At 44.6% G+C, this 16,274-nt stretch overlaps 1 protein-coding gene across 2 annotated transcripts in view; it reads right to left on the minus strand.

Annotated features, from left to right (window-relative positions):
- Positions 1-15,956, minus strand: part of SUGT1 (SGT1 homolog, MIS12 kinetochore complex assembly cochaperone) — an 82,802-nt gene extending 66,846 nt beyond the window's left edge. The window contains exons 1-5 of one of the 2 annotated variants that reach the window (XM_070408982.1): positions 15,778-15,956; positions 15,625-15,682; positions 2,289-2,379; positions 1,553-1,622; positions 844-914 (exon numbers count right to left, since the gene is read on the minus strand). In XM_070408982.1, coding sequence (XP_070265083.1) covers positions 844-914; positions 1,553-1,622; positions 2,289-2,379; positions 15,625-15,682; positions 15,778-15,815 — 328 coding nt within the window. In that variant the 5' untranslated portion in view covers positions 15,816-15,956. The remainder of the gene's footprint in view (positions 1-843; positions 915-1,552; positions 1,623-2,288; positions 2,380-15,624; positions 15,683-15,777) is intronic. The other variant, XM_070408983.1, reaches the window with a different exon arrangement.
- Positions 15,957-16,274: the final 318 nt, after the last annotated feature.

Here is a 16,274-nt window from a genome sequence, read left to right on the forward strand (position 1 = left end):
GTTCTCAATAGAAATCTTTGTTATAAGATTTCCTGAATCAGTAATCTGAATAACACTTAAAATAAATACAGACTTCTGAACATCAGAACGAATTAAACTTTCACTTGTTGCCGGAAGCCAATTCCAGCATGTCATAATTGCAAGAGTTTCATCAAAAGGTTGATGGAACTTGGGGACTCAACAAGGGCTGAGTCACATATGTCACCTGTAGGGAATGGCTGATGGCATTTCCCCAAACCTGAAAAGGATGCATTAAATTGATTGTTTGCTGCCAGACAGCCCAAGGCATCTTAATCTACATGTTATTGCCTCCTACTGGCCAAACACCTGAATAGCTGTAGGCTAACATTTCCTCAAATCTGACAATGGACTCTGTAAATGAAACCTACCCTTTGAAGTATATATCTCTGCCTCGCCTCAGGACAATCTGTGTTAATAAAAAGCATGGGGTCCTGAGACGGAGAGAACTTAGTTTCTTTAGCTAGGCTCCTCTGACCCCCAATGCCTTTCAGAATTATATTTTGTCACTGGACTCTTAAGTTACACACAGCCCCTTTTCCAGATTGCTGAACCCTTTTTAATGCCGGAACAAGAACCCGGCAACTTGTCTATTAGGAAAAAATAGCTTCTAATGGTAAAGTTTATCAGGGATTTAAATACTAAAGAAAGGCCAATTTAATCAATATCTAAGTAAACCCAAATTCTGCAATCAACACAAAATACCACTAAAAGGAAAAATAATGGAATTGGGTTTCCATAATTGAGATCACACTAACAAAATTCAGCTACAGTATTTAAGAAACAAGAGAAATAAATGGATCAACTTATAATTCCAATACTTACTATCTAATTTCTGTCCTTCTGTAAATGTTTCCAGAGCAGCAGCATAGTTTTTTTTATGGTATTCACATATCCTGTATGAACATATTAAAAATAAATGCCACACACGAGATTATGAAAAATAGCATTCTTTCTTAAATATATCCTACTATTGTTTTCTAAAATAATCTATGTAACTTCTAATTCCCATTAATATCCAATTTTAGAATCCATATCAGAAGGAATTTCTTGATTTTAATTGTATACACTTGCTTATTCCAAAACATAGTTATAAAAAGGAATTAAAGAAGTTTCTTAATTAAAGGAAAGTCCCATCAACAGAAGCAAGCTGGGAAATAAACAGTAGCAGTAAAATAATACACAGATAGAGAGTTTTCATAGCATTAAATGTAGCCTCCTGTCCAGCTTGGTTGAGGAATAAATGTCCTCTAGTCAAAGGCAGTAAATTCCAAATAATGAACAGTTTAATCTGTACCTTGCAGTTACTTCAATCTTCACTATTTTAAAATATACTACATATACATCTCCTATCACATACTGCAGTTAATACAATAATAGAAACATAAATTATATTTAAAATTGAATCCTATCTCAGCTATACAATGAATGAATACAGAATTTACTATTTATATAAAGCTTACCACTAATTCATTCAACAATTTAAACACCTATCAATTGTCCAGATCCAACAAAAAGAATAGTTATTGCATACCCTTTTCTCAGCATAGCAGTGGGATTATATGGATTAAATTCAAGAGATTTCTTTGCATCAGCAACAGCATCTATATATATTAAAAAAAAATTGTCTTTTGTCAGCTTTTTACAGATGCTAACAAATATTACACATAAAATTTGAATCAGGTTTATGTTTTTAAGTTGGTAAAATGGACAAGTGGTTTTAAATTAGGAAAAGCTAATTCAAGATATAATCCAATAAATATTACCCTCATATCTTCCTATTAGTCTAGTATTTAACTTCCTTTTTAAAGCTCTCAGTCAGTGAATAAAGCTGTGTGTTACAAAGCTCACCTAATTTTCTCATTAACATCATTCATGCAATTTGACTCAAGGTATTTAATTTTTCCCTACCCAGACTAATTAAAGTTAAACAAGTAATAAAGAAATACATTCCTTATAAAAAATGCAAATAAGAACATTTCATTTAAATACTCTGTAAAACAGTAAATATGATGCTAATCTGTCAGCATATCCAATAACCACAAATGAAATCTGTATAAATTCTCTACCCACTGAAGAAGGGATATCCATAAAATTTAAATGGGTATTGCTTAACATAGTTTGTCACATTTAAGCTACTTCACCTTGTATGAAAGACCAATTTAAAAATCCTCAAAGATAATCTCTATTTTACTTGATTCATTGTATCATGGGCAAAATTTATAATTAACACTTAAAGAAGAAACAATATATTTTGTAAGAAAAGTTACCACAGTAATTCCCAAGAAGGATGTGACAATAAGCTCTTTGACAATAATATTGTGCATCATCTGGTTTCTGTTCCAAGGCTTTAGTCAGCTCCTACAAGCACAAACATATTGAGTATAAGTAATGTGGTTTTTAAAAGTCACTGAATTCTAATTAAATATAATTTTTAATCAAATAAACTATTGCCATAAGCTATTTGGAGCAAAGATAACAGAAACAAGCTAGGAGCTTTTCTTTGCAAGAGGATCAAGATCTACCCCTCTCCTGCCCTCTCCCCAGTAAGCCCACAGTTCCTGGCTTACAGTAGATACTCAATAAATGGTAATTATCACCTCATTTATTCTGAAGAGTTTAGTTGATATACACTGACCATCATAGATTTTTCTCCTTCTAATGTAGAGAAGACTCAAAATCATACAGAATTTGAAATGCCTAGAAAATATGAAGCTGTCCAATAAAATAAAATAAAAAAGAGCCCTGGCCAGGTGACTCGTTTGGTTGGAGCAAAGTCAATGTGTGGCTATTAAAATAGTTTAACTAGAATGGAATACGGGTTCCATTCCCAGTCAGGGCACATACCTAGGTTTTGGGTTCAATCCCTGGTCGGAAGTGTACAGCAGGCAATGATCGATGTTTCTCTCACATTGATATTTATTTTCTCTCTCTCCCTTCCTCACTCTCTAAAATCAATAAAAACATATCTTCAGGTGAGGATTAAAAGAAAAAAAAACTGAAAGTTTATCTAGAGTTCAGGAAGGTTAAAAGAATCAATAAATACACAATTGAGCTTAGCTGGCTCTCTACTATCCATTATCAATGCAGACAATCCTCCTAAGGTAGTGGTTCTCAACCTTCTGGCTCTTTAAATACAATTCCTCATGTTGTGACCCAACCATAAAATTATTTTCGTTGCTACTTCATAACTGTAATGTTGCTACTGTTATGAATCGTAATGTAAATATCTGATATGCAGGATGGTCTTAGGCGACCCCTGTGAAAGGGTCGTTGGACCGCCAAAGGGGTCGCGACCCACAGGTTGAAAACCACTGTCCTAAGAAATTACAGTATTCAGTTGAAAGCCCAGATATAATACCTCACATTACCAAGTGATTAAGAGGTGATATTAGAGAGATTAAAATTTTTGTCACCTTGAACATTCAGTATATAAGTAGTAGCTGGGAAAATAATAATGGGAAGTATAGTATGATTAGTGAGGCCAAGAACAAATGAAGGCAAACAGGAACAATGTGATTTTCCACCCACTACTCACACACCCTAGGAATTTGGTAGTCTTCTTAAAAGTTAAACTATTTCAGAAGACACACACTGACTTTGCTTTAACCCAGTGGTTCCCAAACTTATTTGGCCTAACGCCCCCTTTCCAGAAAAAATATTACTCAGCGCCCCCTGGAAATTAATTTTTTTAAAAATTTTAATAGCAATTAAACAGAAAGATATATGTATTAATGTTTCTACCTTTTTCGTAAAATATAGTAAAGAAAGGTGTAAATTAGAAACATTGAAGTTTGAAATTATGAAACTATTTATTGAACTCAGAATTGAAAGGTAATACAAAAAAAGTTAAAACAAATGCACCTGTGGCCATCACTGCCCCCCTGGATCGCTGCAGCGCCCACTTTGGGAATCACTGCTTTAACCTAATAATGTGATGATTTTCACAAAACAATAAATTCCATACCTGATAATCATATCCCTAAAATCAAATACACCTAAACCCCAAACCGTTTTTATCATTTTCACCCTTACTGCCCTGATCCAAGCAGTAACGAATATCAGATCCTATTACTGGGTCTCTTGTCAAAACTCTCAATGTCTTTCCAGCTGAACCAGAGGAAAAGCTCGAGTCCTTCCAATGATCTAAAAAGCCATTCTTGATATGACTCTGTTATCTCTCTGATGTCATCTCTTACAACTGTTCCACTCAGCTCCTCCAATCTAGCCCAATGGCTCCTTGCTCTTCACACACCAGCAGGACTCTGTAATTTGCTGCTCCCCTAGAATGCTCTTTCCCCAGATGTACACATATTCATTTCCTCACTTCCTAGTTAGTGGCAAGACTATGCCAAAGTCGGGATTCAAATCCAGGTCTGTCTGATTCCAAATTGGACTTTAACCATTAAATAGCACTGCCTCTTGATAATGTTCCTTTACTCCAAGTTTCATGCCATCTGATCTATGTATTATGTTTTCTAATACTTTGAAATTCCTAAGTTAAATAATACCACCATGCACTAAACTTTCAATTTTGAAAACAGCTGATAGATTCTTACTGACCTACTGCAAATATAACCTGCAAACATCTCCTCAGCAAAGCAGACATACTATGGGTTCAAAAGGCTGTTACAGGTTATATCATCAATTCAAAAACTATTTCTAAACACACATAATGTAACAAAGATAGACCAGACATTGGAGGTACAAAGATAAATAGCATTCCTTTTCTTATAAATAAAGTCAGGTAAAAAATTATGAATTTCAAACCAATTTGCAAATAAGCTTTAAAAACACAAACCAGCCTTACTGGTGTTGCTCAATAGTTGAGCGTCAACCTATGAACCAAGAGGTCATGGTTCGATAACTGGTCAGGCCACATGCCCAGGTTGCAGGCTCAATCCTCAGTAGGGACTGTGCACAAGGCAGCCGATCAATGGTTATCATTGATGTTTCTCTCTCTCTCTCTCCCTCTCCCTTCCTCTCTCTGAAATAAAAATACACACACACACACACACACACACACACACACACAAGACATCCCACAAACCAACTGTTGGCCAAGAAAGACAATTTAGCTTGGCCGGCATTGCTCAGCAGTTGAGTGCCGACCTATGAACCAGGAGGTCGTGGTTCGATTCCCCCTCAGAGCACATGCCCAGGTTGCCGGCTCGATCCCCAGTGTGGGGCATGCAGGAGGTGACCAATCAATGATTCTCTCTCATCATTGATGTTTCTATCTCTTCCCTCTCCCTTCTCTGAAATCAATTAAAAAATATATTTTTTAAAAAAAGGACAATTTATGGTGACTCAGTTAAAGAAACTAAGCAACTGACTTACTGGGCTATCACTAAAAAATGTTACTGAAAAACTACTGAGCATTAATGAACATTATGATACATAAAGTTGTAAGTCATGAATAAAGCACAATAATCAATTTATCTTGAATAAGCAATCTATATAAAAGGCTAATATGCTAAGTGTCCCTCTGACTATCCAACCAGTCGTTATGACAGGCACTGACCACCAGAGGGCAGATGCTCAACACAGGAGCTGCCAAACTGCAGTGACTTGGCAGTGGCTGTTCTCAGGTGACGCACCCCAAAACCAGAGAGGAGGGAGCCTGATTCCTCATGGGGCCGTGCAATTCCAACTTCAGCCATGGGTTATGTTGTTGCTGGAGCACTGTCATCCCCGAATCTGGTTTACTGCACACTTGCATTTGCATTCCACACCCTGTACGACAGCAACTTTGCAGAGTGCCCTCTCACACTCCGGGGGATGTCAGAGAGCTGGTTTCGGCCCTATACCCGCAGGCCAGGCTGAGGGACCCCACCGCTGAAGAGACCTCGCTTACTCTGCAGATGCCCTTCGAGCCACAGCGCCACCCCAGGTGCGGCCGGCCAGGGAGGGACTGCGGGAGGTTGGCTCCAGGGCAGCCCTGTCTCGCCCAGTCCCACCCCACCAGCCATTTTCTAATTAATTTCCTTTCAATGTGCACAAATCCGTGCACCAGGTCACTAGCATCCTATCTAATAAAAGAGGAACATGCAAATTGACCATAACCCCAACACCCTTCCCATTGGCTAATCAGCATAACCTTATGCAAATTACTGTCAACCAAGATAGCGGCCGGCAGCCAGGCACTGAAGCGAACAGGAGGCTTGCTTGCTCCAGTGATGGAGGAAGCCAAGGTTCCCCGCCTGCTGCTGCCGGCCTCTGAGCTTGCACTCTAAGAAACAATGTTGCAAGTATAGAAGCTAAACAAACTCCAGAAACCTGCTTTCAGCCAGCAGGGCTTCAGCCAGCAGGACCGCAACAGTGTTTCAATTATAGAACCCAAAAAAACCCAGTACCTGCTTTCAGCAGCCGAGGTCTCAGAGCTGCAGCCAAGGTCTCAGAGCTGCAGCCGAGCCTCAGAGCTGAAGCTGGCTCTCAGCTCCAGTGACAGCCACAGAAGGTAATTAAATCCCAGAATAAAAAAAAAAAATAAAAAAAAAAGGAGAGGTTGGGAGCTTCAGTCGCCCGCCAGCCTGAAAACGGCCCTCAGCCCCTCACCCAGACTGGCCAGGCACCCCAGTGGGGACCCCCTCCCTGAAGGGGGTGTGACCAGCTGCAAACAGCCATCATCCCCTCATCCAGACTGGCCAGGCACCCCAGTGGGGACCCCCACCCTGAAGCAACAAGATGGTGGCTAATTTGCATACTGAAGACCGGCGGCAGTGGGCAAGGCTGTCCGCGGTCCCGGGACCCGGATCTGTGACCCTGCCGGGTGGGGGGCAGCGAGGGAGGCTGTCCGTGGTCTGGGACCCGGATCTGTGACCTGGCGGGCGGGGGGCAATGCTTGACGCTTTCCTTGGCCCAGGACTCGGATTTGTGACCCTGCTGGGCGGGGGCTTAGTGCTTGAGGCTGTCCGCGGTCCCGGGACCCGGATCTGTGACCCTGCCGGGCGGGGGGCAGTGCTTGAGGCTGTCCACAGGACCAAGACACGGATATGTGACCCTGCCGGGGGGGGGACAGCGCTTGAGGCTGTCCACAGTCCTGGGACCTGGATCTGTCACCCTTCCCGGCGGGGCGGCAGCTTGCATAGGGGCGGATTGGCCGAGGTTGGGCAGGGCAGGACGCCTTGCTTCCGCCCAGCCACAGTCACTCTGGGCAGGTGAGCAGCGCAGAGAGCCTCTGGACAGGGGAGGCAGGCCGGTGGAGGGCGGCCTATACTCCCACATGGCGGTGGTGACAGCTGTGAGTGCGCCAAGCAGAGCCTGCAGGCTGAGCGCCTGCAGGCCATCAGCTCCCAGGAGTGGCTGCGCAAGATCCACCTCCTGGCCCAGAAGGTGCAGGATCGCAGGGGCAGCCACCTTGGCGGGCCAGACTGACATTCTCCTGGCCGCACCACAAGGGTTTGCGGATCTGCAAAGCCAGAGGCCTCTGGTGTGCACATCCCCCCTGGCGTGCGAACATCCCCCAGCACACTGTCACCCTCCCATGCCTGCAACAGTTGCAAACCAAGGCGTGCATAAGTTCCCCCTGCCTCTCCACCGCACTTCCATCAACCCGGCATGCCTAACACCCCCACAGGATGTGCACACATCCCCTCTGATGCGCTCACGTCCTTTGGAGAGTGTCTGGGTGTTCTGGGTGCTGAGGGTGGGCGCCTGTGAGATGACAGTGAGAGGGCGGAGTGGTGATGCCCTGCTCCCATGGAGGCCAGTGCAGCTACGAGATCACCTCTGGGGGGTTAATGCAGGTGTGAGGCAGGAGCAGGTGCAGATAGACACACCTGGTGGGCACGGGCGGCCCTCTCTGAGGTGCCTTCGGTCAGCGTTCAAGATCAAGAACCCAGAGGCGGAGAGGAATTCTGTCCTCTCAGTGAAACAGTGGGATAGTCGGGGCAACTGTAGAGGAGGAATGTGCACTTTGGGTGCCAGCACCCATGAGCGAAGGCTGCCCTGACTCAGCCTCGCTTGCTTGGGACCTAGCTCACTCCTGCCGGGCAGCAAGTGACAGGATGTGCTTTTCTGAATTAATGAGAGGAAACGATTCTACTGCTGCCCACGAAGGTGGAAAGTGAAGTGGGGAGACATGTGGGGAGTGAGCAAGGTTCCCTGTCTGCTGTTGGTTTATTTCACCGCTGACTAGAGATATACAGGGTGTCCCCCCAAAATGTATACACACTTTGAATACCTACTAATTCCAATGGTTTTAAGCATAAGAAAGAAACAACAATGGAGCTGTTATCTGTTAAAAGTGTGGGCACAAACAGGTAGTTGGACATTCCCTGAGGGGTCTCAGATTAGAGAGGGTGAAGGCCAGACTGAAGGGCCCCCCCCCCCACCCCAGTGCATGAATTTCGTGCACCGGGCTACTAGTATATAATAAAACAAGAAAAAGTGAAGATAAAATAATGAGTTGTGGCTATATTAGCTCGTTCTGACTAGTGGCATGTTTCCAGAATTCTACTGTTTCTGTCACAATAGCTTGCTGGCTACTAGAGTACAAAGGGACTCTCTGTACCCTCTTGCAATCCAGGACCCCTCGGGGGATGTCGGACTGCCGGTTTCGGCCCAATCCCCGCAGGCCAGGCTGAGGGACCCCACCAGTGCATTAATCTGTGCACCAGGCCTCTAGTTTGCATATAAGACCTTTGGTTAATCTCTTCCCGCCCTCCCCCTTCTCTCATTCCCCAGGAGATTCATCAGTCTGTTCCATGTTTCCATGCCTGTGTGTTGAGCGTCTGCCCCCTGGTAGTCAGTGGGCTTCCACAGGGGGAGCGCCACTCAGCCTGAAGCCGGCTCATGGCTGGCCAGTGCAGTAGTGGTGGGAGCCTCTCCTGCCTCCGCAGCAGCGATAAGAATATCCGACTGACAGCTTAGGCCCGCTCCCTGTGGGCCTAAGTCATTAGTCAGACATCCCCCAAGGGCTTCCAGGCTGCCAGAGGGATGTCTGACTGTCAGCTTAGGCCTGATCTCCAGGTGGACATACCCCGAGGGCTCCCAGACTGCAAGAGGGCACAGGCCGGGCTGAGGGACCCCCCTCAAATGCACGAATTTTCATGCACTGGGCCTCTAGTGCCCAATATAAGTAGCAACCATCTGCAGATCTCTCTGTAGTTCTTTCCAGGTGGCCGCAGGCAGTGGCTGACTTTGCACCTCCCGGGAGGGTCCAAAGTCAGTGCACCCAGTAGACAGCTTCAGACAATACCAGATTACAACTCTACACATCCACAAGTGACACACTCAAAGGGCAGACTCAGTGAGCATCAAAGCCCCACTGAAGCAAGTCCTGCTCCATTGGGGTGTCTCCTGCACAGATGCTCTTCCACTACAGTCACAGCTGGTACTCACAGCCAATTGGCCTGGAGGTCAATTCCTCTCAATGACGCCAACAGCAATCAAGGATCAACTATAAGACTGTGTACATAGCCACACAGGGGCACAACTAGAGTTCCCAGCTCAGGTGACACCTACTACACAAGGCCACTCTACTAATTCCAGGAGACACAGCAGCTCTACCCAGTACTTAGAAACAAACACAGGGAAGCAGCCAAAATGCAGAGACAAAGAAATATGTCACAAATGAAAGAAACTGAAGCAAGCAAACTACTGGATACAGAGTTCAAAACCATGATTATAAGGTTACTCAAGTATCTAATGAGATCTTCAAGGGACTTAGTGAGACTTTCAAAGATGTTGGTGAGAATTTCAAACACATGAAAAAGGACCAGTAAGAAACTAAGCATAAACTAACTGAAATAAAGAATTACAGGGATTCAACAGTAGAATAGAGGATTCTGAGGATCAAATCAATGATTTGGAATATAAGGAAGCAAAAAAGACCCAATCAGAAGAGCAAAAAGAAAAAAAAATCCAAAAATATGAAGATAATTTAAGGAGCCTCTGGAACAACTTTAAGCTTAACAACATTCGCATTATGGGGATGCCAAAACGAGAAGAGAGCAAGACATTGAAAACCTGTTTGAAAGAATAATGACAGAAAACTTCCCCTACCTGGTGAAAGAAATAGACTTCCAAGTCCAGGAAGCGCAGAGTCCCAAACAAAAGGATCCCAAAAAGGACCACACCAAGACACATCATAATTAAAATGCCATAGAAGGGAGTGGCAAGAAATATTCAAAGTGATGAATACCAAGGACCTGCAACCAAGATTATTCTACCCAGCAAAACTATCATTTAGAATTGAAGGTCAGATAAAGAGCTTCACAGAAAATAAGAAGCTAAAAGAATTGATTACCACCAAACCAGTATTACATGAAATATTGAAGGGAGGGGAAGGGGGAGGAGGATGGGGGGGGGGGGGGAGAAGAGGAGGAGGAGGAGGAGGAGGAGGAAAAGATAAATATGAACAATAAAATGGCAATAAATACATTGAATCTATAAATCAAAATAAATGAACAAGAAATCTAATGAACAAAATAAACTGGTGAATAAAATAGAATCAGAGACACGGAAACATGGACCAGACTGATGAATCTCAAAGGGAAGGGGAGGGGAGTAGAGGAGGAAGAAGTGATTAACCAAAGATCTTACATGCATGCATGCATTACCTATGGACACAGACAATAGGTTGGTGAAGGCCTGGGACAGGGCAGGAACCGGGTGGAGGGGGGCAATGGGGGACAAAGGGGACTATCTGTAATACTCTCAACAATAAGAGTATTTTTTTAATGAAAAAATAAATAAAAAGAAAGGACTATTAAAAAATGCAATGTCACCCAATAAATTGAATTTAAAAAATAAAATAAAATGCTACTTACAGGGAAACAGTTGTTAAGATTAAAAGCAAAAGTAGTCTTGCCCTGACCGGTTTGGCTCAGTGGATAGAGTGTCGGCCTGCAGACAGAGGGGTCCCGGGGTTCAATTCCGGTCAAGGCCATGTACCTTGGTTGCGGGCACATCCCCAGTGGGAGGTGTGCAGGAGGCAGCTGATCGATGTTTCTCTTTCATCAATGTTTCAAACTCTCTATCCCTCTCCCTTCCTCTCTGTAAAAAATCAATAAAACATATTAAAAAAAAAAAAAAAAAAAAGCAAAAGTAGTCTTGCTCAGACTGACTGAAAGTTTGAAGGCCTTTAGCTCTGGGTATCCCAATTTGATTCCATTTTCTCTTTTCTTCCAGCTACAGCTAATCCCCATTCATGGATGATAAACAATATCAACCCTTCTCCCTTCCTAAGCTATAATGGAGAAAAACCACATAACCATGCAGAACTGGTACCAATGCATGCTTATGCTAACCAGCTATGCTCTCAACAAAGTTATCCCTGGTCAGCTACTTCAAAGTCAGGTATCAAACCTTTCATTATATCATACACCCCCAACCCTACCATCTCCTCCAAAAGATGACCCTAATGTATTGAACCCAGAGACTTATCACTTCTGAACCATATGCCCTTGAGCAAATTAAATCTCTTGAACTTCAGCTTCCTTGTTAGAAAATGCAAATACTCACCTCACAGTTGTTGCAAGAATTATGGTAAGAGTAATTTAATTTAGCACATTTGAGTGCCTATCACCTCCCAGGCACTACACTAAGAACACAATGGTAGTAAACAAGATACACAAAATTCTTGCCCCCCCCCCCCCTTTTTTTTTGAAAGAGAAAAACATCGATTTGTTGTTCCATTTATTTATGCATTCATTGATTGATTCTTGAAAGTGCCCTAACGAGGGATCAAACCCAAAACCTTGGCACATTGGGACAATACTCTAACCAAGTGAGCTATCTGGCCAGGGAAAATTTCTTGCTCTCTTAATGCTTACATTAGGGCCCAAATTAAATATAGGATGGTCAGAGAAGACAAGAAATCTAAGGTGATGAGCATTCCAAGCAAAACATGAGATAGGTCACAAGACAGTGAGTATATTTCAGGCAGGAACTGCCAAGTCCAAAGGCTGCTCAACAGAATTAATCACAGCAAATTCAAGTAATGGAAAGAAAGCCAGTGTGGTTAGAACAACAGAGCAAAGAAACTACAATACCTACCTCAGGGGCCTCAACATGTATCTTACATTACCTATCTTCAGAAAAAAACTTTCAAAGGTCCTATTTTGTTCCAATTTAGAGACAGGAATTGTGATCCAGAGTGCTAATAGGAACTTTCCTGAGGTTACAAAGTTATTATGAAACCAGGATTTCAACCCAAGCAGTCTCATTCCATGCCCATTGTTATAATAAATTGTGCTACATTTATACAATGGAATACTACACAGCAATGAAAAAGAACTAGGATTCACACAATATGAATGTATACCACACACATTAGATCCCACACATCTGAATGTATCCCATGTTTAAAGCAAGACAGAATGCCTATAATCAACTGAATACCTTGTCTATAATCCTGTTTATGTTAAGTGCAAGAACAAGCAAAACTAAGTGATGGTGATGGAAGTCACAACAAGGTTTGGCTTATGGGAAAGAATTATTGGCTGGGAATAAGAATGAATTTTGAGGATGAAAGTGTTCTATTAGATATGTAGATGTGACATACACATACGTAAAACCACAACTAAATTAGTTGCAGACTTCAAATCTGTGTTATCTACATATGTCATCCTATCTAATAAAAGACAAAAAGGGTAATTGACCGTACCTTCACTACGCTTCCCATTGGCTAATCAGGGTGATATGCAAATTAACTGCCAACCAAGATGGCGGCTGGCAGCCATGCAGCTGAAGCGAGCAGGAGGCTTGCTTGCTCGCTCCAGTGATGGAGGAAGCCAAGGTTCCCCGCCTGCCCCAGCCAGGCTCTGAGCTCCGAAAGCAACAAAGTTTCAATTATAGAAGGTAAATAAATCCCAGGATAAAAAAAAAAAAAAAGAAAAAAGTAGAGGCTAGGAGCTTCAGTCGCAGGCCAGCCTGAAAACGGCCCTCAGCCCCTCACCCAGGCACCCCAGTGGGGACCCCCACCCTGAAGGGGGTGTGACCAGCTGCAAACACCCATCAGCCCCTCACCCAGGCTGGCCAGACACCCAAGCGGGACCCCCACCCTGATCCGGGATACCCTTCAGGGCAAACCAGCTGGCCCCCACCCATGCACCAGGCCTCTATCCTATATAGTAAAAGGGTAATGTGCAAACTGACCCTAACAGCAGAAAGACTGGGAATGACTGGTCACTATGACACACACTGACCACCAGGGGGCAGACGCTCAATGCAGGAGCTGCCCTCTGGTGGTCAGTGCGCTCCCACATGGGGGAGCTCTGCTCACCCACAAGCCAGGCTGATGGCTGCCAGTACAGCGGTGGTGGTGTGAGCCTCTCCTGCCTTCTCAGCAGTGCTAAGGATGTCTGACTGCAGCTTAGGTCTGCTCCCTGCTGGCAAGTGGACATCCCCCGAGGGCTGCCGGGCTGCCAGAGGGATGTCTGATTGCCAGCTTAGGCCCAATCCCCTGGGGAGCGGGCCTAAGCCAGCAGGTGGTCATCCCCCAAGGGGTCCCAGACTGGGAAGAGGGCACAGGCCTGGCTGAGGGATCCTCCCCCCCCGCCCCCCCCCCCCCCCCCGCCACCGAGTGCACAAATTTTTGTGCACCGGGCCTCTAGTACTTCAATAAAAAAATAAAAAGTAAAATAAGCCCTAGCTGGTTTGGCTCAGTAATTAGAACGCCCACCTGCAGACTGAAGAATCTCGAGTTCTATTCTGGTCAAGGAGGGTACCTCGGTTGCAGGCTCCATCCCCACCCCCAGTTGGGGCGCATACAGGAGGCAACTAGTTGATGTGTCTCTCTCACATTGATGTTTCTCTCTCTGTCTCACCCCCTACCCCCCCCAAAAAAATCAATGGGAAAAATATCCTCAGGTGAGGATTAACAACAAAAAAAGCAAAACAAGTGAGATAAAGACATCAATATCCTTTAAAAGCAACTTTCCAAAGGAGGTTCTGAACCTAAGAGAACCATAACAAATTCTGAAAATAACTATCTAGCTAACATAAGGAATGGTGGATAGAAATTCTCAGTACCTCCTGAACATGATTCTACTACTGACCCCTGAGGCCTCACTGGGAAATACAGTGGGTGTCCCGACTAACGAGTCACTGCCACTAATACAGGCTCTGAGCTCCGAAAGCAACAAAGTTTCAATTATAGAAGGTAAATAAATCCCAGGATAAAAAAAAAAAGAAAAAAGTAGAGGCTAGGAGCTTCAGTCGCAGGCCAGCCTGAAAACGGCCCTCAGCCCCTCACCCAGACTGGCCAGGCACCCCAGTGGGGACCTTCTATAATTGAAACTTTGTTGCCATCTTGGTTGGCAGTTAATTTGCATATCACCCTGATTAGCCAATGGGAAGCGTAGTGAAGGTACGGTCAATTACCCTTTTTGTCTTTTATTAGTGAGTGTCCCGACTAACGAGTTTTTTGAGATACCAGCTATCTCTCCGCCGATTTTTTGCATTGAGTTGACAGAGTAATTTGAGGTAACGAGCTCCTTAACGAGCTCGGTCTCAGAACGAATTAAACTCGTAAGTCAAGGCCCCACTGTATTATAGTACAACTGACTAATCAACCACTTTATCTGAAGGCCTTCATATTCAGAAAATACATATGCTGGTCTAAGAGGCACCAAGGGACCAAGCTCGGGTTTCCTTTCCACCTCATCTCATGCTGTTTTCACCCCTCTCTAGTCGAATGGGCCTTTTTGCTGCTCCTTGTACAAACCAGCTTCATTCCTACATCAGAATCTCAGCAATGCCTGGAATGCTTTCTCCAAAGCTCCCAGCTCATTCCCTAGGTCTCTGCTCAAACCTCACCTCCTCAGGAAGGCTCTACTACCATGTGGCAAATTATTTTCAGAAGTTATAGGTAGGAAAAAGATTCTCTCGCCTCAAACTACTAACCTTAGGTATGTTAGAGTATACCAAGAGAACAGGGTTTCGTTTCTTCTCCTGGTGTTTCAAAGCAAGAAACCCCTGGCTCAACCTTGTGACCCACTGCCTCGTGTATCTTTAGCTTGGGCTCTCTTTATTACTTTGTATTATTTAACTCTTGCCCTTTTACTTTCTCTTATAACTTTATAGCCATTCACTTCACACAAACACAAAGTGCTTTTTTAAGTCAGTTAAATATATAAATACGACTTAAATCACTAGCAGTTGGCGCCTCGCACACATCAACTCCAAAAAAATATTGTTTTGAGGAATACACAAATGAGTCAATAATGAACAGTGGCAGGACATATACACTCTGCACATCGCCTGGGACATAAGCATGGCAAGGATGACTGTCAAACGAAAAAACGAATTAAATATCATCAAGCTTGGATTTCACTTCTTCATCTAGTCAGATGTCATTTAAAAAACAAACAAACAAAACCCTTCCCGGTCAACTATAGATGTCAACTACAGAAACAGACAACGTTTTTCTAAAGACCTGCGAGGGTGAAGACACGGCCTAGGAATGGGAGGGGCAGGAACAGGGTCTGGGTTAGCGGAGCCATTAAAGAAGAGAGGAAGAGGAGGCTGACTCTGTCTGCACGAGGCTGAAACACCGCACAAACAGCCGACACGGCCCCAGAAAGGAAGACATGTGCTGGAGGAGGCGGGGTTCGCCGCCTTCCCCAGAGGAGAGGAGGCTGGGACGGGTTCTCTCACCTCTAACGCCGCCTGGGGGTCCTCGTCAATCAGAGCATCTGAGAAGCTCCGGCAAAACCTGCCAAGAAAGCAACGACTTCAGCAGGGCGCGCTAACCAAGGGAAGGGGGGCAGGGGATGAAAATAAATAGCAAAAAGAAGAAAAAACACGTACGTTTGGGCTGTTACAGGTCCAGCTGCAGCCGCCGCCATCTCTACTAGTCAATGTTGTGTTGCTGCAGCTGCTACTATGGAGGTTACCAGCTCCGCCGCCGCCCGAGGGGGAAACTTCTGGAGAGACACCAACCGAGCTTCCGCTCTAAGTAGCCAACGAGCAGCCACGCTGCGTGCCGCGGAGGGAGCGGACCGGAGGGGAGGGAAGAAGGGGAGGGAGGCGAAAAGCAGGCGCGGGGCTCGCCGGGACCGTGGAGGACCCAGTCCCGGCCCAACCCCCTCCTGGTGACCAGCACTCCTACTCCCCGCCCCTCGCAGCCATGGTAATGGAGGCCTCGGCTGGCCCTCTTACGCCACGCGCCCTCACTCTGACAGATGCCTCTGGGGTAGTAGCTTAAAAGGACTTTGGTAATATACTGTCATCGCTCAGAAACGTGTGGCGTTTGGGGACGTTTAAATGCCTGTTAATAACAAGCCACATCGCGCTCCATTGTCACA

This window comes from Myotis yumanensis, unplaced genomic scaffold, assembly GCF_028538775.1.
Source record: "Myotis yumanensis isolate MYYU_CA2020_CCGP unplaced genomic scaffold, mMyoYum1.0.hap1 SCAF_3, whole genome shotgun sequence".
Taxonomy (NCBI): Eukaryota; Metazoa; Chordata; class Mammalia; order Chiroptera; family Vespertilionidae; genus Myotis; species Myotis yumanensis.